Source organism: Sebastes umbrosus, chromosome 4, assembly GCF_015220745.1.
Source record: "Sebastes umbrosus isolate fSebUmb1 chromosome 4, fSebUmb1.pri, whole genome shotgun sequence".
Taxonomy (NCBI): domain Eukaryota; kingdom Metazoa; phylum Chordata; class Actinopteri; order Perciformes; family Sebastidae; genus Sebastes; species Sebastes umbrosus.
In genome coordinates, this window is record NC_051272.1 from 5523324 (window position 1) to 5551178 (window position 27855).

Sequence of the window (27855 nt, forward strand, 5' to 3'; positions counted from 1 at the left end):
AGACTGAATGATAGACTTGCAAAGAGGCCCTTCAAGGAGCGGACGAACAGGAGGAGATTGGGATGGCTGCTATTACAGAAGTTGAGCTAGCTCTAGTCTGCCCGGAAATACTTACAAACCGAAGTATCAAAGAGCTCCGACTCTTTCATCGACACGTCCTCGCCCTCTATCTTCTACCTCTTCTCCCTCCTATTGATTTCTCTCTTTTAATGTGTCAGACATGATGATAGTCGGCTAATACTTCAGCCCCGTGTTAAATCAGGTGAAAAGTTCTCCTGAAAAGACGGGAGAAGTTAGGAAAGTACTTTGCAATCTAATATTCTTTCCTCTCATCTCCTTATTCATGTGGTCACGACTCACATGCTGATAATGAGTTGGAGCTATTTAAGAACCTAATTTCAAGTTTTCAACCAGATCGTTTTTGCTTTGTTGTGAATTAAAGGTGCGAGATGTAAGAATCAGAAATTGCTTTTTAATAGCGACACTTGGTGGCCGATCAGTCAGTGACAGTCAGCGTCATCTTCCTCGTGCTCGCACTACGTAAACACGAACGAGCATCGGTCAAAACTGTGAGGCGACACACACAAGACTGAACCTGATTGACAGCTAAAACCACAACATCACTATATATTTCACTTGCATGTGTTAGTAATGTTAGCTTACCTGTCCAATAGGGTTTTTGCAAGCTCGGGGTCCGTTTTGATACCCGAAGGTTCCTCCATGAATCGAAGAGTTTGTGTTGGAGTCTGAGTTGTAGTGGGGTCTGGTCGTTTGTTAGCGTTAGCGGACTCCATTTTTAGTAAAGACACTAGCGAGCGTGCATGACGACAAATACGTTGGATTTTGAAAACTTACATACAGTCCCTTTAAATTATATTTTATCATAATCATCTTATGGCATTTAATGTTAATAAGCGAACATGTAAATTGATTCATACAACATCTCTATTGTAACATGATCATACTGTATATACATTTGTACGTGCTTTTTTGTGTCTTATTGCAGCTTTTTGATTTTAAATTTCACAAGTACAGATAAACATGACTTAAACTAGCCCCTTTTTCTAAAGTGAATTGCTGGTGAGCACGCCTGTTGCTTTAGTTGAAAGCTTTAATCAATGTCTAAAAGAAGAGCTTAATCACTAATTTGGAGCAATCCTTTACAGTGGCAGAAATAACAGTTAAACAGGTTTACATTTATCAGGTTTTTGTTGGATGTTTTCAAATGTGTCCTTCTTTCAAAGTGCTTGTTTCTAAGGTGCAATTTACTGCAGCGTCATGGCTCGCTGTTTGACTTACAGTAAGCCCCAAGCAAGCCAGTTACGACCATACTGGCCGAGTACATTGATAATAGACAATTTATCAGCAGCAGTTTGCCATGGTGAGAGTTCAGTAGGAAGATTAGTTTTGAGAAAACTCTGTGTACATATTTAATGCCAGACAAGAGGGACCGAAGTTTGTTTTTTTTATAGATAAAATACACTTTAACTGATCCCTGTGGGTATATTTGAACGATTTGCAGAGGCTTTGATATGTAGTTTCTCATTAAACCAACATTGTACTCCTGACTCAACAAAACACCACTTTACTGCATCGCATATCAAAGTTAAGTGGAATTTGTTGTGTTGAGTATCTCTTACACATACTGTACATATCCCACTCTGTATGTGGATAAATGAGCATTAGTTATCCCCAGAGCCAAGAAGAACTTCTTAAAACATACAGTTACGTACATGTAGAATGGAAGTTATCAAACAGTATCAGAGAATCAGAAAGTGCTAACACTTTTAAAAAACAAATGCAGGTGTACCTAAAGCAGACTATATGACTGAAGGAGGCATTGTTTTTTTGGGTTGTCTGCCCGTCCCATTCTCTTGAATGCGATATCTCAGGGATGCCTGGAGGGAATTTCCGCTGCAGTTATCAGGCCATTAGATAGGTGTTATCGGTCGCTATAAGCACCATAGATATGGGTCATTAGGGACCTACTACGCCTACTACGTTGTAAAAGTGGAAGCAAAACTTAAAATTAACACGTTCTAACACGTAAAACTGCATGAAACGCGACGTTTTGAACACAAACAAAAAGGCTTTTTTAGGTTTAGGCAACAAAATCACACAAGTTTAGTGAAAAACATCATGTTTTGGCTTAAAAAAAAATACGTTTCAAAAGTGAAAGCGAAACTTAACGCGTGTGAACACAAAGACAACTACATGCCGTTGGTTTCACACAGGAACCCGACTTCCCCCCCATATGGAGTTTCAAGCTGCCTGACTTCCGCTTCTGCTCCTGTCATAATTATACCCCCGCAACAACATAGTCGGGGGTATATAGCGCTCCTCATGTCCGTCCGTCCTTCCGTCCGTTCGCGTGTCACACTTTCATTCCGGAGCAGAACTCGGACACTATTTAACTTAGGAACTTCAAATGTGGTATGATGGTTGACAGTGTGGTGTAGATGTGTCTTTTGAGGGTTAGAAGTTCAGGGTGCCCAAAATGTGACAATGAATACAGGATAAATGTTTTTTTTTCTCTTTTCCTAGAGACACTATAGCTAACTGTAGCTGGTAAAAAGGCTTTAGGTGGCTTATCAACAGCCAGACATTCAGCGCTGCCAAATCACAGGACCAGGATTAGCATCAGGAACTAAGACTCTGGCTTCCTGTTGCTGTTGTGAAGTAATGACCATGATCTTGGTTCAAGGTGCAAGTTTGTGTCCTGGAGGGTTACCTGTGGTGGATTTAATCATTTTGGCTGTCGAGGGTTGATTATAGGGGCTGAGGTAATCATAATTAATGTATGCAATTACGTGTTTAATTATAGCAAACAACAGGTAGCAAACATGGCATGATTTTGAGTGTTTGGTTAGATAAGACAAACAATTAAATACCTGACAGTAATTAATCAGTATACTTTCCATATATTCTAATAGCCTAACTGTTCAAACGAGTGAAAAAATGTGTCATATTTTAAAGTGTCTGGATGCATTTCATCGGTCTGCACTGCGGACTTCAGCGATGACTCAGCACTGACTTCGTGCTTTTAGACACAAAACCAATGTAGTTTTGATGAACGGCCGTACTGGTGGGTGAAGATGAGCACGGAGACGGTCGGGTCTGTACCGGCTTCTTTAATTTTCCAACCCACTTCACACACCACGTTATCTCTAAGCTCAGACAATAGTTCTCAGTCTGAGGGGAAGGAATGAGCTCACATTAGGCAAATGAGATTAAGACCAGGGTAATAACTTTTTGATGTCAGCCTCCATCAACCTCTGTTGGTCTGACGTGTATATGAAGATGAAGCCGGAGGCATCAGTTCGGCTCATTACTTAAATTCATTTAACAGAAAACAAGGCCAGCGTTACAGCAATAGGGCTGCAAATAAGAATCACTTTCATTTTAATTTCAGTGAATTTATAGAAATACAGTACATAGATAAATAATCAAAGCTCAAAGGTTCACTTGCCAGCTTTCAGAGCTCTCGCATCTGGTGGTCTCGATCAGTAAATGCAGCAGGCGTGTCAGGTGTCATTACATGACCCACGTCAAGGTCCTGCTAGATAAACCTGTCTTTGACGTAGGATGTGAACGTCCTCCTTGATCTTTCTCTGGCCGTCTTCTGACTCCTCACTGACACAGTGTTGTTATGTGTTACTCCAGGCTTCCCTTAATCGGTTGTCTTGTCTTTAGAGTGAACCAGCAGAGATCTTAAGGTGTGAAATGTTTTCTGGTAAGCGCCAAATCTATCGAGACATGAACACTCTCGCTGGATGTCACAACGGCTCAGCCACGTAAGGGAGGCCCCACAGGGACGCTCCTGGTTGTCCTTGTCGAGTTAGCGGTGTCTGATGCTCGTCATCCGCTCTTTGTAGCTTGAGTTTAGATTTTTTTTTTAATATAAACTGTTCCCTTAGGTCAAGAATACATTTTATTTGTTGATTCATTAATTGGTTTTATTCTATAAAAAATAATGTCAAAGTTACTTGAGGCCGAATTGGCATTCAAAGAGCCAAACGTATGATTTTACGATTAAATAATTCTGAGAAAAAACAAGAAAATCTTTACATCAAATGATTAGTCGATTATCAAATTCAATTTAATTTTTTCCCCCAAATTATCTTTCTTAAAAGTATCAATAAACAGGATTGTAAGGGTATAATAAAGTTAGAAAAATTCTCCCTCCCAACCAGAAATAAAATAAAAATAATAATAAGAATGATAATAGTAATAAATAGATTGAGTTCATAAACTATATTAAAAACAAATTCATAAAAAAAATTATAATAATGTGTAATTGAAAAAAAGAAAATATAATGTATATACTTATAAAACACAAGTTTATATCCAATATCTCAAATTCACTCCCCGCATCAAGTGTGTGGCTGTTTTCTGCCATCATTAATATGACATATTTACCAAATATTGGCTTAAGTTGCTCCAATTTATATATATATATAGATATAGATATAGATATATCTATATCTATATCTATATAGATTTATATATAGATGTGTATATATATATATATAGATATGTATATACATATATCTATATCTATAGATATATCTATATCTATAGATATAGATATAGATATAAATATAGATATAGATATATAGATATGTATATATATGAGGCTATTTCTTTGAACCACAGGAAGGTGGGTCATCATTGTTTCATGTCATAGCGATGCATCTGTTGCCAGCAGTTGAGGCCATTTTGATAAATTGTGCTTTATGTCTTATATCCCGAGATAATACCGATGTGTCGCCTTGGAGGAAACGTCTGGCTAAGCAAAGTATACCAACCCCCGTTTTTCACTAATGAACTAATCATCTTAGCTGTAACCTTTGCTTTGCACTGTAGGCTGGAAATTAGCATTATAACAACATTAAATGCTTTGACCTTGTTTGTTTGTGTGTGTGTGTGTGTGTGTGTGTGTGTGTGTGTGTGTGTGTGTGTGCTGACGTGAGTGGCTTTCATAGCATAACACCATCCATCATCAGGCTCATTGGTTCTATATTTAGACCAGGTTGTTGGCTGTCTGTCTAATATTACATCAGAATTATGACTTTTACATTTGAAAGAGGAGCTGTCCCTGGTACTGAACCATTTTCAGTACTTTATGATGCACTGTGGCATCTTTCTGACACTAAGCCGTGAAACACTGATCATCTGTTGAGTTTAAAGTTTGTTCTCCACTTTAAATATTATTACAACTTCCTTAACTGAATTTTAGCAGAATATTACCTCATCTGCGTACTAAACTGTGTTAGAGTCCGTCTCCCGAGAAGCAGCTACTGCTCTGAATGTTTTACATGTTGTCTTCGAATTCCTTGAACCCTCTCACCATCCCACTTGCCACTGTGAATGTGGAACATGCTATGTGGAGCAGTGCAGTGGCTGGGCCTCGGTCGATCAGTGCTCCGTTTTGGTCGCCTTTAAAACAGAGCGTTCTCGTTTTGGGAGTTCAGACGTGGATATTTATATCAAGCAGGTCAGCTGAGGAAGAGCCGGAATGAGCAGAAGCACTGAGCTCTGTCTGACAAATGACCTTCCTTCCTCTGGGCCTCGCTGTTATGAGCGGAGACCGAGAGGGAGTGAAGAGTTCACCCTCTGAGATCCTTAAGTCAACCGACAGAAGCGGGGCACCGTGACATCCAGCGTCCACTCTGCCACGAGTTATTTTTATCAAGAAAATCATGCAGATGTGTGATTTAGTTCACACAGATGTCCCGGCTGGATTAAACATTACTCAGTGTTTCTTTGGACTGAATTTATAAATATATATTTTTTTATCAGGCCAAAGAAACGGGTCAAGTTGAGGTTACGACATGATCACGGCATGTCGTGCATCATAAATAGAGATCTAAAATCTATAAATGAACATGACACATTAAAAGTCAGGCTGGTGACGTAGAGTGGTGCAGGAATGAGTCCTGAAAAACAGGAATGAGTTAGCATTTTAGCACTTCCTGTTCCCTCGTCTGGAAGTCAACGGGTCTTTAGTTAGATGTCTGAAATAAGGTCAGTGGTTAACACAAGCTGAAGAGATTTTAACGTTTTGTTCTACGATATAAAATACATCAGTAAATATCCCACTCGCTAATAATAATAATAATTATTATTATTATTATTATTATATACTTTTTAGGGATGCACCGATACCACTTTTTTTCAGACTGAGTACAAGTGCTTACATTTGGGTGCTCGCCGATACCGAGTACTGATATGAGTACCGATACGAGTACCGATACGAGTACTTCTCTGTGCCAAAAGACTCTTGTTAACAGCCAGCTGGATGGTGTGAGCGACACATGGTCGGCTGGGGAGTCCCGCATACAGGGCGGTGCGCCGCGACCAGCTGTAGGTTGGCTTGGAAAGGCTCGGGTCGAAGGTGGCTTGCGGCCGCAGCTTTACTGAAATGTGACCTCTGTATTTAACCCATCCGTAGGAGCAGTGGGCTGCTGTGAAGCGCCCAGGGAAGGAGTTATTAACATTGCATCATTGATTAGGCTCTAATTGCTATCAAAACTGGCTAAACCCTGAAAAAGGTTTAGTGGATGAATTGTTAAACTCTTACATTTATTCCTTAATTAGGGAAGAAGATTTCTATTTTTAGCTCTCTAGGCCGGATGCTTTTTAAAACAAAGAAGCAAAGCTTCAAAGCTCTGACACTCGACGACACGAGTCTAGTTGCAGGAGGAGTTTTTTTAGTTGTGGACTCGGTGAACTGCAGAAATGTGTCACAATGACATGCTAATGAGATGCACAGCTTTGATATGGAAAATCACCAGCATATTACTGAGCTAGAGAAGATATGATAAGAAGAATTTAAGAGTACTTAGTGTGAGATTGCTTCAGCTGACAAAGAAAGCAGGGAGCCAGAGATGAGAAGTATTTTAAAAATGGTGCAAGTTAGAAATTATCAGTCAGTGTGAACATTTTCATATGATTCTCTGAATGCCTTTTGGCTTAAAGTCACTTTGTGTGAAAGGATGATGCTCCGTCTCTGTCTGGGATGCCAGTGAAGGAAAGCCACGGGGATGAATAGATGAGGGCAACTTGGCTGAACATCGCACTCTTCAAAAGGACTGTTTAAACAAACACATTTAAGCTGAGGAACAGATGCCGGCCTGCCTGAGGAGGCTTTAGCTTCAAACTGTTTGTATCTCCGTGGGTGCAATGAGGTACCTCTAGGCTGACTCACATTATTGAGTTGTAATTTCCAGTAAAAGCCTTGTTATTTAATACAATTTATAGGGTTAAAAGACTGGCATGATGATGGATGTTTGTCATGAATATCACACGGTTGTCTTTGTGTTACTGAACTGTGGCTTTGACTGTGTTATATGCACTGTTCTGCTGCAGTAAAGCTTATTGAAATATGCCTCGTATTGTTAATAGTTTTAAGGAGCTTTATTTTTCTTAAAAAAAAAGGTGAATACAATTGTTTTAATTTGTGCGAGCCGTGAGGATACAGACAGAAAAAGGCTGACGTGGTGTTGTGTGGACTGTAGGAGGTGGAGATGTGTTTAATCAAGGCGTGTCTGACGCACTGCAGAGATAAGTCGATTCCCACCTTGACTCAAGTCATCGAAAAAACCATCAGTCTTCTCCATTTGACGTCTTTCTTCAGGCTGAGCACATTTATCATGTTTTGTAAGAAACCAAAGCTTTTATGTAAATGTGACATCCGTCATTGCCACACAAAGATGGTTATTAAAATGTAGATATGCTTTTTTTAAATAGTGTGGTGATGTTGAATAAAGTAGTTATACATGATATGTTAGAGCCTTTTGTTGATTTTATCTTTTTTCTTCTTTTTTTAAGATCATTTTCTTGCGACCTTTCACTTAAAAAAAACCCAATAACTTTAGATTTGAATTTTTTAAAGGGGGCATATCATGAAAAACTCACTTTTTCAGTGCTTGTGCTCATACATTTTTGGATATCTGGAGTTCCTACCGACCCACAAACTGTGAAATAAGACAACTCACTCAGTCAGTTTTTTGTGGGCTGTCTAGATCAGAAAACATGTGATTCAACAAGCCATGTCAGATTTGGCTCCCCTTCCTATGTCACATGCAGGCTCTTTAGAATATATCACCCACTAGGGCTGGGCAATATATCAATATAGTATTGATCTAGATATGAGACTAGAGATTTAGATCAATATTGTATCAATATATTATTGATCTAGGTCAAGACATGAGACTAGATATCGTCATAGATTTTAAAGTCATGTAATTTTTTTGTTGTTGTTATTCATTTGTGTCAAACTGCAGCCTGATTTTAACACATACCGACACAACATATTTCTTAGGATATTTGTTATAGTAAGTAACACAAATACAGACTGTGATAAAACAACACACCCACATCTGACAATGACACAACTTTTTTTTAATAGTATATAACTCTGTCGTCTTTGCCCAAAAGTCATAAAATAAAAATGTTTACATTTAATTTCTCCTCAGGAGGAGCGATGACTAACTCAGCGTCTTTACCTTCACTTGAATACAAACATCTAAAAATCCTCTGTTGACTTCTCAGTTTACACGTCCTGTTGTCTCTCAGTACAGACTATTCTCAACAGACTGTCTGATATTCTCATAGAAACACCCGTCTGTCTCTGCAGCAGCGATAATAAGAAGGTCTTTATTAGAAGTGCAGGTCAAAACAGACACACGTCCAAGGAGGATGTAGATCATGTTGCACAAACTAATTAAATGCTAAGATTAAATGTCACTTCTGTTGGGGTGAAAACCCTGTACCATCAGTATCAGCTTAGAAACAAAGATTTTTTTTTTACCTTTTTTCAACCTTAAAGTCGCAGTAGTCAGTATATATTTTTGGCATCATTGGGCAAAAATTCCATAGTAACCTTTCAGCAAATTGTAATTCAAGTTTTCTGAGAGATAACTAGATATCACTTTTGGGCAAAGACGACAGAGTTATTTACTGTTAAAAAGAAGTTGGGTCATTGTCAGATGTGGGTGTGTGTTTTTATTACAGCCTGTATTTGTGTTACTTACTGTAACAAATATCCAGAGAAATATGTTGCATCGGTATGTGTTAAAATCAGGCTGACACAAATGAATAATAACTCCTATTACTTAACATATAAATTATAATATTAATGCTAAAATCATACTTAAAGCAGTAAACACAACATTGACTTGTTGTTATGGCGAACGTGTTACACATTCAGCAGTTACGGAGCAACATTATCATTTTATTTATTATGGAGTCGTGTTTGTGTCCACCTGATGAATGTAAGTCAGTGTTCTTGGTCTCCAACAACTCTTGAGGAAAATATTTGGCTCTATAGCTGCTAAATGTACGAACTATGTTCACGAGCTAGTCTCTTAATTGTGCCAGTCTGTCGTTTGGTGGTGGACACGTCGTGTTTATCAGAGCTTTTGTTACAGAAACGAAGTTGAGGAGAGCGATGAAAGTGAACCAAAACAGTCTGTAATACTCCGTAGAGCCTTTTCACATTAATCATAATTCAATTAAATATTAACGTGGCAGTAGGCAGTATATATTTTTGGCATCATTGGGCAAAAATTCCATAATAACCTTTCAGCATATTGTAATTCAAGTGTTCTGAGAGATAACTAGACTTCTGCTCCTCCTCATGGCTCTGTTTTCAGGCTTTAGAAAATCTAGCCCGTGACGGGAGACTTTGACCAATCACAGGTCATTTCATTGAGAGAGCGTTCCTATTGGCTGTGCTCCGGTCATGTGACCAGAATTTGGCGTTTCTTCACCAGATTTCACAATGGCGGCGGCGTCACAAACTTTCTATTCTTACAGCTAAACCGTGCACTACAAGATGATTCTGAGAACATCTGAGGAGAGAAATAGGCATTAACGTAACATAATATTGATTCATATTTGATCAGCGCTGCCTAGTTTGACCGTTTGGTTGGAGTTCGCGAGTGATTGACAGCCGGCTCTCATAGACAGCAGATGGACAGCAGATCAGCTCTTACTGCTTGTTTTCCTCCGGTCTTTGAAATCTTGTAGATGCTGTTTGGAGCACCGGAGGACACAGAGGTACATGATTTTTTTCAGGTTACCTGTTTCATGTACTACTGTCACCATATAGCGACCGTATTATAAAAATAACTTTTTTTAATCATATTTGCTCCAATCTGACCTACTTCAGCTTTAAAAGATTAATTGATTATCATAATAGTTGCTGATTAATTGTCTGGCGACCAGCTAATCAGTTAATTATTTCACAAAAATAGCATAATTGATAAATAAAATTCTGTCAGTGGCCTTATTCTGGTTTATACGCCATTTGAAAACAAAATCCCGAAATCTGAGTCTTACAGGACCTTTTAAAGTCTTTGTGCACCAATGTCACCTCCACAGATTCCCGTCCATTAGCTGTGTTCGGGGGTGAAATGAACCTGATCTGAGCAGTGACAGTCCTCTCAGACGCTCTGCTCTGTTAATGCTGTCTGACCCCCCCGAGGGGGGAAACGGCAGCGATTTTCAGAGCGACTTAGAGTGTCTTTGTTGTTGTAGTATCACGTTGTACCAGTCTGCAGTGTCAGCGAACAGGCAGCCATCAACAGCAGCTAATGCAGCCTCTTCTCCTCCGTTTCACCTGAGGAAAGCACATCAGGAGGTCAAAGGGACACTCCGTCTCTCCGGGCTTCATTCTTCTGAAAGTGGATTTACAAACTCATACCTTGATGCTGGCGTCTCCGGTGTCTGCATCGACGAGGTTGCCTCAGCTGTTGTGTGTTGCTCTGGTCGGCGTTAGAAGTATCAAAGCAAAAAAACTTGCAAATCATCGCTCACCCTCGCAGCTGAGCTTAGTCATCGTGCTGTGAAAGCGGACGCGTCTGTGGGCAGATCTGCTGAAGTGTTAGAACTCCTCCTGACTGCAACACCAGCATGTTTATTTGATCAGTGACACGGGTATCATCGCTCTCCGTCCATCGACAAAATCCTTCAATCTCCTCTCCTCACTCGCTCCATGCAGCGGTCAGCTGAGTAAAAATATCATTGTTTTCTGTGTCACATTAGTGAAGGTAACTGCAGTGTGTCTGCAGGAGAAAAAAAACATATGGCCATCAGTGTGTTGCTATGGTAACATCAACAGAGGGAGCCACATCCTCTCATTTGCTCCAGTGATGCTCTCTGAATGTTATGAAGTGATGGGATTTCTACTTTTATTGTGCTTGACTTTTTGTCTGCAGAGTTCATGTCTTTGTTTTTAACATCTGTGGAACAAAGTGTTTTTTACTGTGGCGGTACCGTTATCTTTGACCTTCTGTTTCTGATTTATTGTGTCATTCTTCTTATTGTCTGTTCAGCCGTGGTTACTGCTGCTCATCCCCACAAGCCAAGGTGATTTTATTTATATACTGTAGCACCTGTCGTACGCAGCAGCAATTCAAAGTGCTTCACAGGTCGCATTGAAGATTTTAAACAGGATAAGATGAAAGAAGAACTGCAGATATTTAGAAAGTAACTACAAAGTTAAAGCAAAAAAATTAATCAATAGTGAATCTTAGTCGATTAAGATAAGATTAAGAAAGCTTTTCATGCTTAATGACTTATTTCCAAGAAACTTGTGAGCACATCTCTGGTAAACACAAGATTTAAAGAGGTGCTTTTGTGTGATTCTTTGTCGAGAAACTCAGTTTCACAGATCTGTCGATTAAATCAACTAATAGATTAGTCGCCAAAATCATATTGAGTGTTAGTCGACTATGAATTTCTTTGGTCGAGGACAGCCTTATTCAAAATGCTATAAGATATTATAGGAACACAAGGCAGTATAAAAAATACATAACAGTATGATAAAAGAGAGATAAGATAATCCTTTATTAGTCCCACAAATTTGCAATTTGCATATGATTTTAAAAAGAATAAAATAAAGTTAAATTACAAACAAAAATTAAATAAAAACAGAATAGATAGAGTAAAGAATACAAGCAAATGGTCCCAAAATAAAGATTCAATTAGATTAAACCGACAATGTCTGATTTGGACAATGCGTGAGATCGTCGGACAGGTTATTTCGTGTACTTTTTTTACACGGCTTTGTTGAATACTCAATTCTAATTGGTCAATTATGGCGTTCTACAGTCTGTTATTTCTTTATAGCAGACCGCATTCAGCATGACTGTAGTCTTTTGTTAAAAGTCAGCTGCATTTTATGTAAGGGATAATGTACAGCGGTCATTGTTGTGAAATAAAACCTGCCGTGTAATAAACAGGCTGTAGTTGTCTAAGAGCTTATATGGGGAGACCTGAGAAAAGACTGTTACAATAGAATAATAATAACCAGCTCAAGATGAATATATAGATAACATTTTTGGTTCTATGTAAACCACTGTTGTTGTTGTTGTTGCTGGGAATGTGAAATGCAACTTTTGCTAAAGGTTAGTTTCCATAAAAAGAGCCACCAGAAGAGCAGAGTAAAAGTTTTCATGATCTGAATTTAGAGAGGAGAAAAAAAACTCCTTTCTGACATTTGTTCATATGAAAAAGTCACGGACCGCTATTTGCTAGATAAGAAGGAAATTGTGGTTGAATATAAAACGACTGAATTCAGCTCATGTTTTTCATCACTGTTATAATGTTAATACCATTTAGTTCTCTGAAGAATAAGAAAGCATAAAATACAATCATGAGCTGAAAGCAGATAATACGGCTGTGCTTATCATCAGTAATATAACAGCTACTTTATTGAGTGCTTCTGACTCACACATGGTCTAGACTTTAAAGTACTGCACTGATTACCTTCTTGATATCGGAGCTGAGTTGTTTCTTTAATGTATGAAATTACTTTTCTTATCAATTTCATTCAAACTCTCATGCATCTGAACTGTTGATAATGTCTCTAACACCGCAGTATCTGAGGCTGAGAATGATTTACATCACAGGTTTTTCATGGAAAAACACATGTTGACAGCCCAGATCCTAAAAGAGATGGCGAAGCACCGCAAACTCAGGGGACGCATTGAAGATCCCGGTGGATGGTGGAGTCACACTATTATTAGACCGCTCTAATATTAGAGCTTGCATCTGTGCTGAAACAAAGGGGAATTAAAAGCTTAACATCACCCCTGAGTGGAATTAAGTGCTGATGCATAATTATGTTGAATATGCATGAGGATGTATGGAAATGTGCTCAACAATGAAGTGCATTTTGTGATATTTTCTTTGTTTTTGTGTGCGGATTTCCGTGCATTAGTGTTTTTAATCACCAAGTCGTTAATATTTCTGGCTTGCAATTTAAAAATCAGAACCCTTTTCAATCAGGGATAAATTACAAAGTGCATATATTCCTATCTGTGTCCTGAGAAGCATGATATTTTAATTGCCTACATTTTTATATACCTAATATCAAGGGCAAATATTGGTCTCAACTTAGTGTGTGTTGTTCTCATGGCTTTTTAAAATATTTCAAACTTCACCCAACGGACATCAGTGACCTATTTCCTATTCCAGCTTTTGTTCTTGCGTTGATGCAGGAATAGGTTGCCTCTCTCTATACAGTGACTGCCCCACATACGATGCAGAATGCAGCATAGCAAATCTCCTCCACTCAAAGAGGTCTGGATGTCGTCCAGCTGGATGTCTTCAACCAGGACAGCTGAGCGTCATCTCGTTCACCTCGTCCAACCTTCACCAGGCCTCGACAGAGTTGAATCTTAATCTTAGGCTATTGTACTAACATAATGTTTCCAATCTTCTCCTTCAGGACAAAGAACTCTCCACCACAGAAGTGATGTCCTAGAGACCGTGGTCCTTGTCAACCCTTCAGAAGACACCGTTGTAATAGAGGTGGGTTTGTCAATCGATTCAAATATTTAATAACGATTAATCGAGTGATTGTCTATAGTTAATGTTGATTAATTGCAAATTAATCACATAATTTTCATCTGTTCAAAATGTACCTTAAAGGGAGATTTGTCAAGTATTTAATACTCTTATCGACAAATGTATTGCGGTTGACTTAAGAAATATTTGACCAAGCACTGATATCTTTTAAAAAATAAATATGTCAGTGCTGTCTATACATCAATACCAGTATATCTGCGATAAATAAAAATACTAAATAATAAGAATAAAGACAAAAATAATTGTTCGGCTTGCTTTGGGGAATGTGTTTAATTTACTATTTTTAATTTTTTTTTACAAATTTGCCAGAGTAAAATACAGTCTAAAATAGGCAAAACTAGGATTTAAATCAGGTTCTATCTAATCAAAGAAAACTAATTTATAAATGAACCAGACATTCACTTTGCTTGACAGTTTTTGACCGTAGTCTCTAAGGACACGTCAGTCAGTATTGTGTAGTATTGTGATTAGAGGCCCAGGTAATCGCCTCCTTCACATTTGTTAAGGACATAGAATAATAAAAAGACTAGTGACATTTGTGTCTCTTAGATCTTTCTGTGTTTTTTTTTTGCAGAGAATTCATGGCCAAACATTGTTAACCTTGACACAGTTAAAGTGCTGCAGACATTTCTCCTTGTATCTTGGAAATGTTGTCTCTCCTTTAACCGTCCTCCGTCTCCCTCCCTCCCTCCCTCTTCCTCTTCCTGTCCCAGATCCAGTCTCTAGTCACAGACTCAGCAGGACACAAGCTTCTGGTCTTGAGTGGACAGAGCTCAGATCACGGTGGCCTTCTTCTCCAAACTGGGGTTTTCACCTACCAGACCTTTTCACGTGTCTTTGCTGATCCTGGGGTGAGTCACATCTACTGTCCTCTAGCACTTAGCAACAATCTGATGAAATTAGGGCGGGGCGATATGGCCAAAATCTTCAACCTGATGTAGGTCATTTCATGTCTCTATAACAATATATATAATATATATCACGATATCTTATGATATTCTTATTCAATAAAAACATAGTGTATATGAAATGACCACATGATAAACCCTATTTTCAGTTTTTTCTCATTTTATTAATAATTTTGGTGCAAAATAAACACAACAGTTTCAGGTGAAATCAAAGAGAAAAAATAAATAAATAAAATATTAATATTTATATATTATTTTTAAAATAATACATTTTATTTTTATTATAAATATTATAAATATTTCCAGCTACACACGTGACTACAAATACATTTTAGTTTTATGTGCTTGTTATTATCAATTTAGACAACGTTATTGTGTATCACGATATCTCAATATATGATTTTATATATATAATATATATGATTCCATTGAAAGACAGTAAATTATCATATTGAATTATTGCCCAGCCCTAATTGAAAATGCATCCTGTACATTCATGAATGCGTTTCAGTGTTTTAAAATAGGTGAATTTGAAAGGATTGGTACATGCTTTGATACATATTAAGGATGTATTTATTGGCACTGTGGACAAAAATAACCTAATTTGGCCAGAAATACACAAAAAACTTTCTCATATAACAATTAAATTTATATTTTTGTTCTATTTAAAACATACCCTTGATACAAAGATTGTCTACTGGACTATTTTATTCATTTATATATATTTTTCAGCATGTCTTTGCAACACAAGTCGACCACATTTATGCATTCACCACTGACTAATGTGTCTGGGTGTGTCCCTCCTGCAGGTCAGTGAATTGCTGGGCACCACAGCTCCCAAGCAGCAGGCTACACTCACTGTGTCCTGCCGCGGGGAGGTGGGCTGGAGCTCCCTAGGACAGCAGCAGACCCTGCAGGACTTTCTGGAATACAAACTAAACCCTGAGACTGTACTTCCCAAGATGGAGGGCGTCACCGAGTTCACAGAGTACATCTCTGAGACGGTGGACGTCCCCTCGCCTTTCGACCTCCTGGAGCCTCCCACATCCGGAGGCTTCCTGAAGCTGTCCAAGCCGTGCTGCTACATCTTCCCCGGCGGACGAGGAGACTCCGCTCTCTTCGCTGTGAATGGCTTCAACATCCTAGTAGACGGAGGTTCTGACCGGAAATCATGCTTCTGGAAGCTGGTTCGTCACTTGGACCGCATCGACTCGATGCTACTCACACACATTGGCGCCGACAATCTCCCAGGAGTCAACGGGCTGCTTCAGAGGAAGATAGCGGAGCAGGATGAGGATCAGTCTCAAGACTCCACCAACTATAGCGACTGGATGAAGAACATGATCTCTCCTGAACTAGGTGTGGTTTTCTTCAACGTGCCAGAGAAGCTCCGCATGCCAGAATCTAATCTCAAAGTGAAACGCAGCATCGAAGAGGCCTCCCTGACTCTGCAGTACCTGAACAAGCTAGGAATCAAACCGGAGCCTCTCTTTCGAGTGGTCAGCAACACCATTGAGCCCATTACTCTGTTCCACAAGATGGGAGTGGGCAAGTTAGACATGTATGTTCTCAACCCTGTCAAAGACAGTAAAGAGATGCAGTTTTTAATGCAGAAGTGGGCCGGCAACAGCAAGGCCAAGACTGGTATTGTGCTGCCCAACGGGAAAGAAGGAGAAATATCTGTGCCCTACCTGACATCAGTTACAGCCTTAGTCGTCTGGCTTCCTGCCAACCCTGCAGAAAAGATCATCAGAGTGCTGTTCCCTGGGAATGCACCACAAAACAAGATCCTAGAGGGGCTGGAAAAATTAAAGCACCTTGACTTCTTGCGGTATCCTGTAGCCACACAAAAGGATATCGCCTCCGGAGCTCCTCCCTCTGTTATAAAACAAACCAAGTTAAAACAAAGAACAGACAGCAAAGAGAGTCTCAAGTCGTCCCCGAAGACTACCGCGAAGGCCTCGAAGAAAGAAACCGAAGGACAAGATGATGTGTCAGCCGCCACAGAGGCGAAGAGCGACTCTGTCAAGGACAATATATCGGAGAAAAAAGAGGAGAAAAAGCCCACTAAAACTATCAAATCTAAAAGTGATATGCCAGAAAAGAAAAAACTCCTGAAAGAGAAATCTTTGAAAAAGCACCCGAAGGAAAGGGTGTCAAAAATGGACGAGAAAAAGGACAAGGAAAAGAAAGAGATCAAGAAAGTTAAGAAAGATGACTCCGCTAAAAAAGATGAAAAGAAAGATGTTAAGTCCAGAGACGACAAAAAGAAGGACGCGTCCAAACCAGAGCTGAGGAAAATGACAAAGCCTGACCTGAAACCGTTTACACCAGAAGTCAGAAAGACGTTACACAAAGCTAAAGTGTCAAGTAAAGCAAAGACTGGAAAAGTCAAAGCAGCAAAGGCTTTACCTGCTGAGCCGAAGCCAGAGGAGCCAAAACCTGAAACTATTCAACCCGAACCGCTAGAGAATGGAGCTGCTGAGGGCGCGTCAGTTTCCTCAACCCCCGAAGACCTCACTAAGGATTTTGAAGAAATGAAAAAAGCCGAAGTTGTAGCTGTATCAGCAGAGCCTCCAGACAGTTATGAGCCGACGGCACAAAGCCAAGAGACGCAGGAAGCACAAGAAACCGTATCTGAAGTCCCACCTGGCACGAGGTCTCCAGAAAAGGAGGCCCCAGAAGCAAAAGTTGATGACAAAGAGTTGACACGAGCGAGAGAAATGGAAGAGGCTCAAAAGTTTGAGGATGAAGGAGCAGCATCTCAGGATGAGGACGAGGCAGAGGAGGAAGAACAGGCCCCAGCTGCTGCAAAGAGAACAGAAGAGGAGGTGGAAGAAGATATGGGAATAGGCGAAGAGGAAGATGAGGCGAAGGACGACGGGCTTGACAGGAAACACGAGTTAGAAGAAATGGAGAAATCTGAAATTGTCCTCGCTAAGGTTGTGATGAAAGAGGAGCTACAAATGATTCCATCCGAGGAGGAGGAGGATGAGGCAGTGGAGAAAGCCGAACTGGAGGAGGTGGAAGACTTAGATGTGATAGCAGATGAAGAGATCAAACCTGAACATGCAGCTGAAGAAGAAATGAAAACCACTGAAATTCTGACTGCAGCTGAAGAAGAAGAGGACGAGGAGGGCTACCTGTCGCATGTCGGAGGGGCCACAGCTCCCATAACCTCAGTAGCTCAAGGAGCCGCCGCAGCTGAACCCATCTCCTACATCCAAGACGAGACCATCCCCGGCTACTCCGAGACGGAGCAGACCATCTCTGACGAGGAGATTCACGAGGAGGCTGAGGAGAGGATACCGCACCTTCAGTACGACGTCGGCGCCTACGACATCTCCGTTCCAGATCAGACCGGATCATTCGTGAACATTCACGGCATGAGGGAGATGCAAGCCGCGGCTATGACGGAGAAAGGTTTCATCCCCGGCGTGCAGGAGCAGGTGTCGGTGTTCACCAACATCATCACCGCTCCTCTGGCAGAAGAGGAGCACGTGTCCTCTGCAACGTCCATCACAGAGTATGACAAAGTGTCCTCCTTCCCAACTTCTATCGCCGAAGACCAATCCGTGGCATCTGTCCCGGCGCCCGAGGAACCGCCCAAAAGCCCCGTTACAACTCCGCCTGACGCCAGTCAAGGCAAAGAGCAGCCGCTCTCTGCAGGAACTCTTTCACCACCTTCTTTAGAGGAAGACAAACAGGTCAAGTCTCCGTCTGATGACTTACAGCTTCCTGTTGTGGAAATGAAGATGCCAGCGGAAGTGAAGATGCCAACTAAAGCTCACGATGAAGAGGAAGAGGAAGAAGAAGAGGAGGAAGAAGACCAAACTCCTAATGTTGACATTTCACTTGAGAAACTCCAAGAGGGCTATGCTTCTTCCCAGTTATTACAGGGTAAAGAGACAGATGTTGAAAAGCTTGCCGGCTCAGTTTCTATACAAGACACCAAACCAGTCCACCTACCAGTCGAAGAGGAAAATATAGATGCTGTTGCACCTAAAGATATTTCATCTGTTGTGCCTACTAGACCTTTCGGATCAGACTCAGTGACTTCAGAGAGTGAAGAGCGCTGCTTCAGTCCGGATGATATCACTGTGAAAATGGCCTCCCCTCCGCAGTCCGGACCACCGAGTGCGGCTCACTCTCCTCTTCGTCAGTCACCAGTGGAAGACAAGATGAAGGTCTTCCCTGATATGGAGGAGCTTCTCGACGTCGTCGCAGCAACTGAAGACAAAACTAAAAAGAAAGATGAAGCAGAGACACAAAAAGATGTCGACAAACAGAAAGCAGATCAGCATGAAGTAGAAGTTTCAACATCTTTGGACGACATAAAAGAGGTCCCGGTGATGAAGGAGTCCGAAAAAGACACTTCGTCTGTGCCAAAAGATGAAGGCAAGCAAACAATCCCTGCTGCTGCTGCGTCTTTAACAGAAGTTCAGTCATCTGGACAAAGTGATGAAGAGGTTGACGACAGGCTCACAGAGAAAGAACCTAAAGCGCCGATAACAGGTACATTTCCAGAGAGTCGTTTTCTGGACGACGATGATGATGATAAGAAAGATGATGATCATGATGATAAATCCGCTGTTAAAACCGTCAAGGCGGAACAGGCCGACACCACTGACGTCCCACAAATCAAGGATGAGCAAAAACAGAAATCTGTCATCCAGGAAGACGTTTGTGCCGTTACGTCCATCACGGATGAGAAAGCAGAGAAAGAGGCAGTAAAGGATGACACCTCTGACATGAAACCCATCAAAGAAGAGCAAATCACAGAGGACATTTCCACTGCTGATAGAGCCATTGAAGACGAACAGAAAGAGCCTGAAAAGGACCACACTCCTGACATCAAAAAAGAAGCAGAGATTGAAATTGTTGCTGCTGAGGTCAAACAAATCAAAGATGAGCAGAAGCAGAAAGATGATGAATTTGACCTCAAAACCAAAGGTGAGGTTAAAGGTACTGAGCTTAAAAAGGATGATGTGTCTGATGCGGAGGAGAAGAAAGAGACAGACAAGGGCGATATGTCTTTTATTAGCCCTATAAAGACTGAAGAGAAAGAGATGGAAAAGGTCCACGTCGCAGATATCAAGCCTGTTAAAGACGAGATGGAGAAAGAGGTAAAGAAAGACGATATGCCAATTATTGAGCCTGTTAAATCCGAGATGGAGAAAGAGGTAAAGAAAGACGATATGCCAATTATTGAGCCTGTTAAATCCGAGATGGAGAAAGAGGTAAAGAAAGACGATATGCCAATTATTGAGCCTGCTAAAGATGAGATGAAAAAGGAGACGGAAACATCTGATATCAAAGTGATTGAAGATAAGAAAGAGGAAAAAGAGATGGAAAAGATAGATGCTTCTGCTACCAAGCCCTCGACAGAAAAGGAGAAAGAAGTGGGTGACATCACTGTTGCTAAACTCACCAAAGAAGAAGAAATGATTAGTAAGGTTGATACTGTTACCATGAAAGAAGAAAAGGGGCAAGAGATTTGTAAAGATGCTGTCTCACCCATTAGCCTCGCTACGACGGAGGAAAAGGATGCAACAGTGAGTAAAGATGCTGCCAAACCAACCACAGAGCAAGAAAAAGAGACAAGTAAAGATGATATTTCTGACACCAAACTTTCCAAGGAGCAGGAAAAAGATGCAACGACGGCTAAGGATGACACTTGCTTCCTCAAACCTACTATAGAAGAAGACAAGAAGGAAGACATAAGTAGAGACGATACTGCTGCTATAAAACCTACCAAGACAGAGGAAAAAGATAAACTACCAACTATGGAAGATACTTCTGCTGTTAAACCAAAAGAAAAGGAACAAGAGGAAAGTAAAGACGATGCTGCTGCCATCAAATTTACCAAGATGGAGGAAGTAAAAGTATGTAAAGATGATGATGTATCTGCCGCATCAACCAAGCTAGAAGTAAAAGAGACGCTTGATGATGCCGTCAAACCAGTCGTGGAGGTGGAAAAAGGCCAGGAAGCAAATAAAGATAAAGATGTCCCTTCTGCTGTCAAACCCGCCAAGATGGAGGAAGAGGATGTAAAGACGAGCGAAGATATTTCCGCTGTTAAAACATCCACAGACGAGGTTGTTGCTGAACCCACCACGCAAAAGGAGAAAGAAATCAGTAAAGATGTTTGTGCCATCACATCAACGATAGAAGAAACAGAGAAAGCAGTAGATAAGGAGGAAACTTTCACTGAGGAAGAAGTGTCACTTCAAGATCAAAGTGCTGCTATCAAACCCATCAAGGAAGAAAAAGACACAGTAATAATTAAGGAGGAACTTTTTGATAGCAAACCTACCAAGGAGGAGGAAAGCAAAGATACGGGTGGTGTAAAACCCCCAGCAGATGAGGAGAAGGTAGAGATAACAGATGTTGTATCTGATGTAAAACTCATCAAAGAGGAGGCAAAAGAAAGCCCAAAGGATGATAAAGAAATGAAAGTAAAAGAGGATGAAATGGAGAAAGAAAAGTCTGATTTTGTCTCCGTTAAGGAGCAGAAGGATGATGCTTCTGTCAAAGACATGACGGATGAAAAAGAGGTGGAAAAAAGTGACATTTCTGACAAACAGATAAAAACGCAGGAGGTCAAAGAGCAGGAGAAGGCTGATATCTCTGATCACAAACCGATTCTGGAGGAAATTAAGGATAAAGAAACTGAAAAAGATGACACAAAAAAGGAGAAAGAAACAGATTCCAGCGTTGAGCAACCCAAGGACGCGACAGAGACATCTAAAGTTGAAACCATCGAAGTCAAACAGGACGGTCGTGAAGCTGAATCCATAAAACAGGAGACATTCAGCGCCAAAGATGTGAAAAAAGGGACAGATGATTATCCTTTTGAGCCTGAATCTAAGATGGACGATAAAAAAGATGTAGATCTTCCCGTGGCTCAGACCTTGGAAGAAGAAAAAACTAAAAAAGATGACATTTGTGGCGTTAGTGATAAACATATACATGAAGAAACCTCTGATAAGCTCACTGGAAATCAGAAAGAGAAGGAAACTTTTGCCGCAACATCAATAGAGTTGCAACAAGACACTTCAAGTGAAGACCTGAAACCAGTGAAAGATGACATTTGTGTGTCTCCCAGCCTCATCCAGGAGGAGAAAAAAGAGCAAGATAAACAAACAACGGTGGTTGTTAGTCAAGAAGAGAAGATGGAGAAAGAAAAAGACGACACTCATGTTGCTGAACTGAGCAAAGAGCAGAAAATGGAAAAAGAGCAAGAGAAAGAATACACCTATGAGACTGATGACGCCAAAGATGAGAAGGCAAAACCGGAAGATGATGAAAAGATGGTGAAAGAAAAGGATGTTGCTGACAAGAAGACGGATGAGATAACTGAGAAAGACTCCTCCGATGCAGACCACACCAAAGAGGAGAAATGGGAGAGAGAGGAGCTCCAAGAGAAGGACATTAAACAACCAGGAGAAGCAGCAGCGGCGTCCAAGTCAGATTACAAACCCGCATTTGTGGTTCAGTCCTCTGATGAAGACCGGGAAGATGAAGAGGAGGAGGAGGACATTTGTATGGGAGGAGCAGGCTCCAGACCTTTATCAGTGGAACCGAGAAAATCAGAACATGACATCTCGTCTGCAGGTCTGCCCTCATCCCCAAAACCACCGACAGCTGACCAAACTAAACCGCCAGTATCGGAGCCGATTCCAGTGATCATACCGACACTCACAATGCAGGAGCCCTCTATTGATGAAGAGTCTTGCAAAGAAGAATCCAGACTTTCACTTGAAGATGTTGTGAAAACAGAAACCACAGCTGCACCACTCGCCAAGCCAGAGCCCTCCTTTGATATCGTCACATCGAAGGAGGAGACTATTCCCAAACAAGAAACAGCTTCTGACATCCCGGCAGCTAAAGCAGAACCAGGGTCGGACTCAACTGAGAAAAAGCCTGTGTTGTCAACAGTATCGAGCACCGACAGTCAAGCCAGGAGCTCTACGCTCTCGAGCACCGAGAGCCAGTCCAGCGTGGAGGAACCAACACAACAAGAGAAACCGACGAGCGAGTCGGGAGTCAGCGCTGCAGAAAAGACGAAGCCGGATGAGAAACCAGGAAAGGAAGCAGAGAGGGAGATGGAAGGAGAGCGAGATTTGGCTTCTCCGGGATTAACACAGCCTTGTTCATATTTTACGTTGGACTCTGAGGACGCCAGCCACACTGATGTTGTAACTGCAAAAATGACCCCAGAGAAGGAAACCGTCAGTGGAAGCCCCGGAGACGAAAAGCAAACCTTCGGTGCATCCAAGTACGATCCGTATGAGAAGCCCATTCCAAAGGATCATGACTTGGACTCTAGAGAAGAAAGCGAGGTGTCTTTAGGTTTCGATCACGCCTCTGATATTGGCGTCGACGATAACAGAAGAACAAGCCAGACAGAGGCCGGAGGAGCCATGTTCCTCCTGGACGATCAGTACAAAGAAGAGCCTCTGTCCTTCAGTAGAGTCGACTACAGCCCGGTGTCCCTCACCGAGAGCGAGAGAAGCAGCCACCACAGTCAAAGTGCCTCGCCTAGATATGAAGACAGAGAGAAAGGCCAAGAGGAAGAGAGTGAGCGAGAGGAAAGACCAGATACACCTTATGTTGAGAAGAGCTTTTCATCCGTAGACATGCAAGATAACAAAATGTCCCAGGCTGCTGAGTCTTATTCCTTCAGTCCCAAAGAGGATAAACCTGAGAAATCAGAGAAGGAGAAAGAGGATATGAAGGAAGGGGCTGCAACAGGAGGACAAAGTGAAACGGTCTCTACCAGCGCTGCTGTTCAATCACCATCATCAAGACAAGAGACACCCTCTCCGTCATGGAGCCAATCGGATCTCGGTCAAGTTTCAGCTTCTCCCGTAGCTTTTGGGGAATTCACAGAAAAGGAAACAACAGAAAAAGAGAAATCTGCTGAGTCGCTCAAAGACAAAATGACGTCCTCTGATCATGAAAGAGAGGGATCTCCATCTGGTCGGCATTCACCTGCAGAAAAAGACATTTTATCTCAACAAGTGTCGCCTTTAGGGAAAGAAGAAAGCTCAAGTGACTCGAGGACGGCGTCTGCCGCCACGTTTTCAGGACGTGAAATAGACGATAATGTTTTGGCGTCTGACAACAGTCAGATTAGCAGCTCTGCCTCTTGTAAATCCATGTTAGACTTTCCCGATGGAAAAGAGAGCCTGATAGATAAAAGGTTACTCGTAGAAGGGGAGGACTTCAATGTTGATGATGATGATGAAGACGAAGATGAGGACGAGGAGGAGGAAGAAGAGGAGGAGTTGAGTGATGTAGATATGGAAAAGGGTGCCAGAGAGCAGTCTGAAAAAGAAACGTGCAGACGTGGCTCTGGTGATGGCGCTACGTCAGCAGAGGTAGAGGACTCGAATAAAAAGTCTCCTGAATCAAGCTCCCTTAAAGAGGAAACAGTCTGTAAACCAACACCTGATGATGCTTCAGCTTCAGACAAGCAGGACGTGAGTAAAGAAACAACGTCTCCTGGAACAAAACCTCTCAAAGAAGATGCTACAACCACATCCAAACTTCCTGAGACAAGGAGTGAAGACGTCGGTGAAACAGCTCCATCACCGGACCCAAGTGCTCACAGAATTGACGACAGTGGTTTCGCTACATCAGACGCTCCAAAACTTCCCGAAACAAAGAAATCAGAGGACACAGACGAAAACTTCTTATGTCCTCAACCATCCACAAAGAGAAGGTTGTCATCGGCGACGGATTTCTCTTATGATCTATTCCAGTCAAAACAAGGAGATGACGACAAAGTGTCTCTATCGCCAAGCTTTTTGGAAAAGGAAACCTGTCAACCAATGTCCGCAAGCAGCTTGACGGGCAGCTACTTGCCACCTGACCCTTCAGAGTCCAGGACTACATCCAGTCCCTCCCTTCCTCTAAGAGGTAGCTACGCCGACATCGGACAGAGTAGATCTGGAGGATATTCAGATGCCTCCCAGCTACCCAAGCTAAGCGATGATAAATATCACAGCCAAAGAGACGTCCAAGAAGAAAGTCTAGATGAGAGGCAGACCCTAGATTTCACCCCAAGACATGAAACTGCCTCATCACCCTGCACATACACCACCTTAACATACTCTACTTCAACATACTCCTCCACATCGTACAGTTACTCGTCCTCAGCCTCAACTTCTGCCCCTTTGAGCCAACAGTTTGGAGACAAAACCTTCACAACGATATCGAGCTCTGCAGTTCCTCTAGCCAAAGAGGAGCCGTCGTTCACGACAGAGTCTACAAGCTCTTACTTTGGAGGGTTTCAGAGAGACGAGTACATGGAGGTGACGACGAAACCTGCGACAAAAATGTCTCTACCCAGCCAGTTCGATGAGACCAAACCATCATCTCCAGTCTCCACTGCCAAACAGACTGAGGATCAAAGCGGTTCTGCAAAGCCTGAAACAAAGTCAAGCACTGATAGTTTTTACATGCTAGAAACTAGGATGACAACGTCCTCCGCAGCACCATCTTCACAAAGCGTCGAACCAATACAGGTGTCAGAGAGTTTATCCACACTAGAGGCTCGCTTCGATGTCTCTCCCCTCCAAAGGGCTGACTCCTCTGACAAGGCGTCCCAAGAGTCATCGGAAGACGAGGAGCCTGTTACACTTGAAATGGAGGACAGCGCCATACCATGTCGTATTGGATGTCAAAAAATCGTGGCTGAGCAACAGGAGAGTTTTTCATCAATAACGGAGTCGTACGTGGTAGGAAGTACCACACAGTCCACGGAGACGAAGACCGTCACCGTCACCTCTACTGCTGTTGTGTCTAAACCTGATGTGGTGATGGAAACAACTCAACAAACCGCCTCGCTTACTTCACTGGGTGATAGTGGAGCTAGCAAAACCACATGTGCCACTACAGACGTGTCCAAAACGGAGGAGGATAAAGAGAAAAAGGAGAAAACATCGGAGGTAGAAGAGGAAAAGTCAATCGGAGCTGTTGCACCTTTGAAAGAAGATGCAAAGGAAAAGACTGCTAAAGACAGTGAAGACAAGCAGAAAATAGAGGAAAAGAAACCGGATGAAAAGTCGAGCAAAGACAGCGCGGAGGAGAAGAAAGCAACAGCTGATCCAAAGATGTGTGAAAAAGCCGAAGATGGTAAGAAAGGAGAGGCAGAAAGAGTAGAGGAGAAGAGCTTGTTGGAGAAGCCAGCAGAGAGATTAGAGGGGAGGAGAAGGAGCAGTATATCTGATTGGGAGCTACTACAGAGGCCTGAAGACTGCCCAAGTGCCCCTCCTCCAGGTTATGGTGATGATGATGAGGAGGATGAGGAAGCAATGGAAGCGATGGAATGGATGAGCAGTGTCCACGGCACCTCTATGTCCTCCTCGAAAGACACCTATCGCACAGAAACATCTAGTCAAGGAGTGGTAAGGGCTGATCGTCCCTCTGACTTGAACACCGGCGCCACCTCCTCCTCTTCCTCCCATCCAGGCTTCTCCTCCTGCGAATACAAACATCGCAAAGGAGAGCTCTCGCCATCGTTCATCAACCCGAGCCCTCATCAGCTCTCCAGTGACGAGGGCGAGGGCGAAGAGGACGGCCGCAGTGACCACTCCCAGGAAGGGGATGAGGACGATCAGGAGCAGCACTCTGTGAAAAGGAGGTCACACAAGCAGAGGCGCCCACACACTCAGAGTTCCCCGGGAGACGCTGGACAGGCGCCACAGCAGCTGCCCGGCGCCATGTCATCTGGTTTGGCTGTGACGTTAGCTGGAGAGGAAACGCCTCCGACATCGGCGAGCGAGTCGTTGCCTTCACAGTCCGATTCTGACGTCCCTCCAGAAACCGAGGAGTGTCCGTCAATAACGGCTGAAGGAAATCTGGACTCTGACGAAGACGCTGAACATCTGCCGGTGGACAAATTATCCGGCGGTGGGGGCGGTCACCATCCTCCATCACCGAGGTCAGCTCAGAAGACTCATGACCCCCCTCCCACCCCGATGAAGGACCCTCATCCCCACCCTCCACACCCGGATGTGTGCATGGTAGACCCTGAGGCTCTTCTCAACGACCACAGCAGCACAGAGAAACTTAAAAAGGAGCACAAGAACACCAAGGGCCTCAGAAAGGGCAAACCCAAGTCGGCCTCCCCGGCTCGTAAGGGTGAAGTCAGGAAGAGGTCCTCTACTCCAGTGAAGCAGACCTCCAAGGACTCCGCCTCACCTCGGTCCGCCTCCCTCAAGAGGAAGGACGCAGACCGGAGCTCCAGGCTGATCAAGATGTCTGAGAATCAAGGCTCCAGGAGTGAGATCCTCAACCCGGGGAAGGGCTTGGTCAACGGTGTCAAGAGCAGTTCAGGTGTGTTAACATCTTCACATCCGGCTACATGAATTTACTGTTAAATCAGACAAAACATGGATTTGTTTTTCTTGAGTGAAAAATCATAATTTAGATAATGATCAAATACTTGATATTGGATCTTTTCGGCAATAAAAATGAACTCAGAAGTAGATCTTAAGACCCAATTGAATTTCAGCCATTAGCCACATTTAACCACACCTTCCCAGCACAACTGCTGCCGTACCTCGCAGTAGGATGTTCAATCTAGGTTGTGTCGGAGTAAAAAAACACCACCGCCGTTGCGTCTTTGCGTGGCCAAGTCACAACAAGAATTTATGACTCTCAATCGTCTAATCTGACATAGACATAATAAACATAAGTAAATATAAAAAATCTTTTGCAAGCTTTTGTCGGCTGCTGATTGACGGTGCATCTCTCGCTGTTAATTTAGGAAGCGCTTGATTTATGCAGCAGAGTTTTCTATGAGCGGAGCATTTTAATCGCAGTCGATCATGTCCATTTAATTGTGGGAAGCCAAAATTGTGATCGCGATTAATATTTGATTAATTGTGCAGGCCTATTCAGGTGTTAAAATTATGTACCTTACATTAAACAGCATAACAATTATAACTTGAAAAGAAAACAGGAGCACATTAGAATGATGAATGTGCATGACGGACATTATTCTATAAAGGTTACAATGATACATTGTGCTCATATTTTAGAATACTTCATT

At 42.1% G+C, this 27855-nt stretch overlaps 1 protein-coding gene across 2 annotated transcripts in view; it reads left to right on the plus strand.

Moving 5' to 3' along the window:
* Positions 1 to 27855, plus strand: part of map1ab (microtubule-associated protein 1Ab) — an 81804-nt gene that overhangs the window by 50228 nt on the left and 3721 nt on the right. Inside the window, exons 3-6 of one of the 2 annotated variants that reach the window (XM_037765959.1) lie at positions 13742 to 13824; positions 14595 to 14732; positions 15599 to 19903; positions 19961 to 27137. In XM_037765959.1, the coding sequence (XP_037621887.1) occupies positions 13742 to 13824; positions 14595 to 14732; positions 15599 to 19903; positions 19961 to 27137 (11703 nt within the window). Of the gene's footprint in view, positions 1 to 13741; positions 13825 to 14594; positions 14733 to 15598; positions 27138 to 27855 lie in introns of both variants that reach the window. The other variant, XM_037765958.1, reaches the window with a different exon arrangement.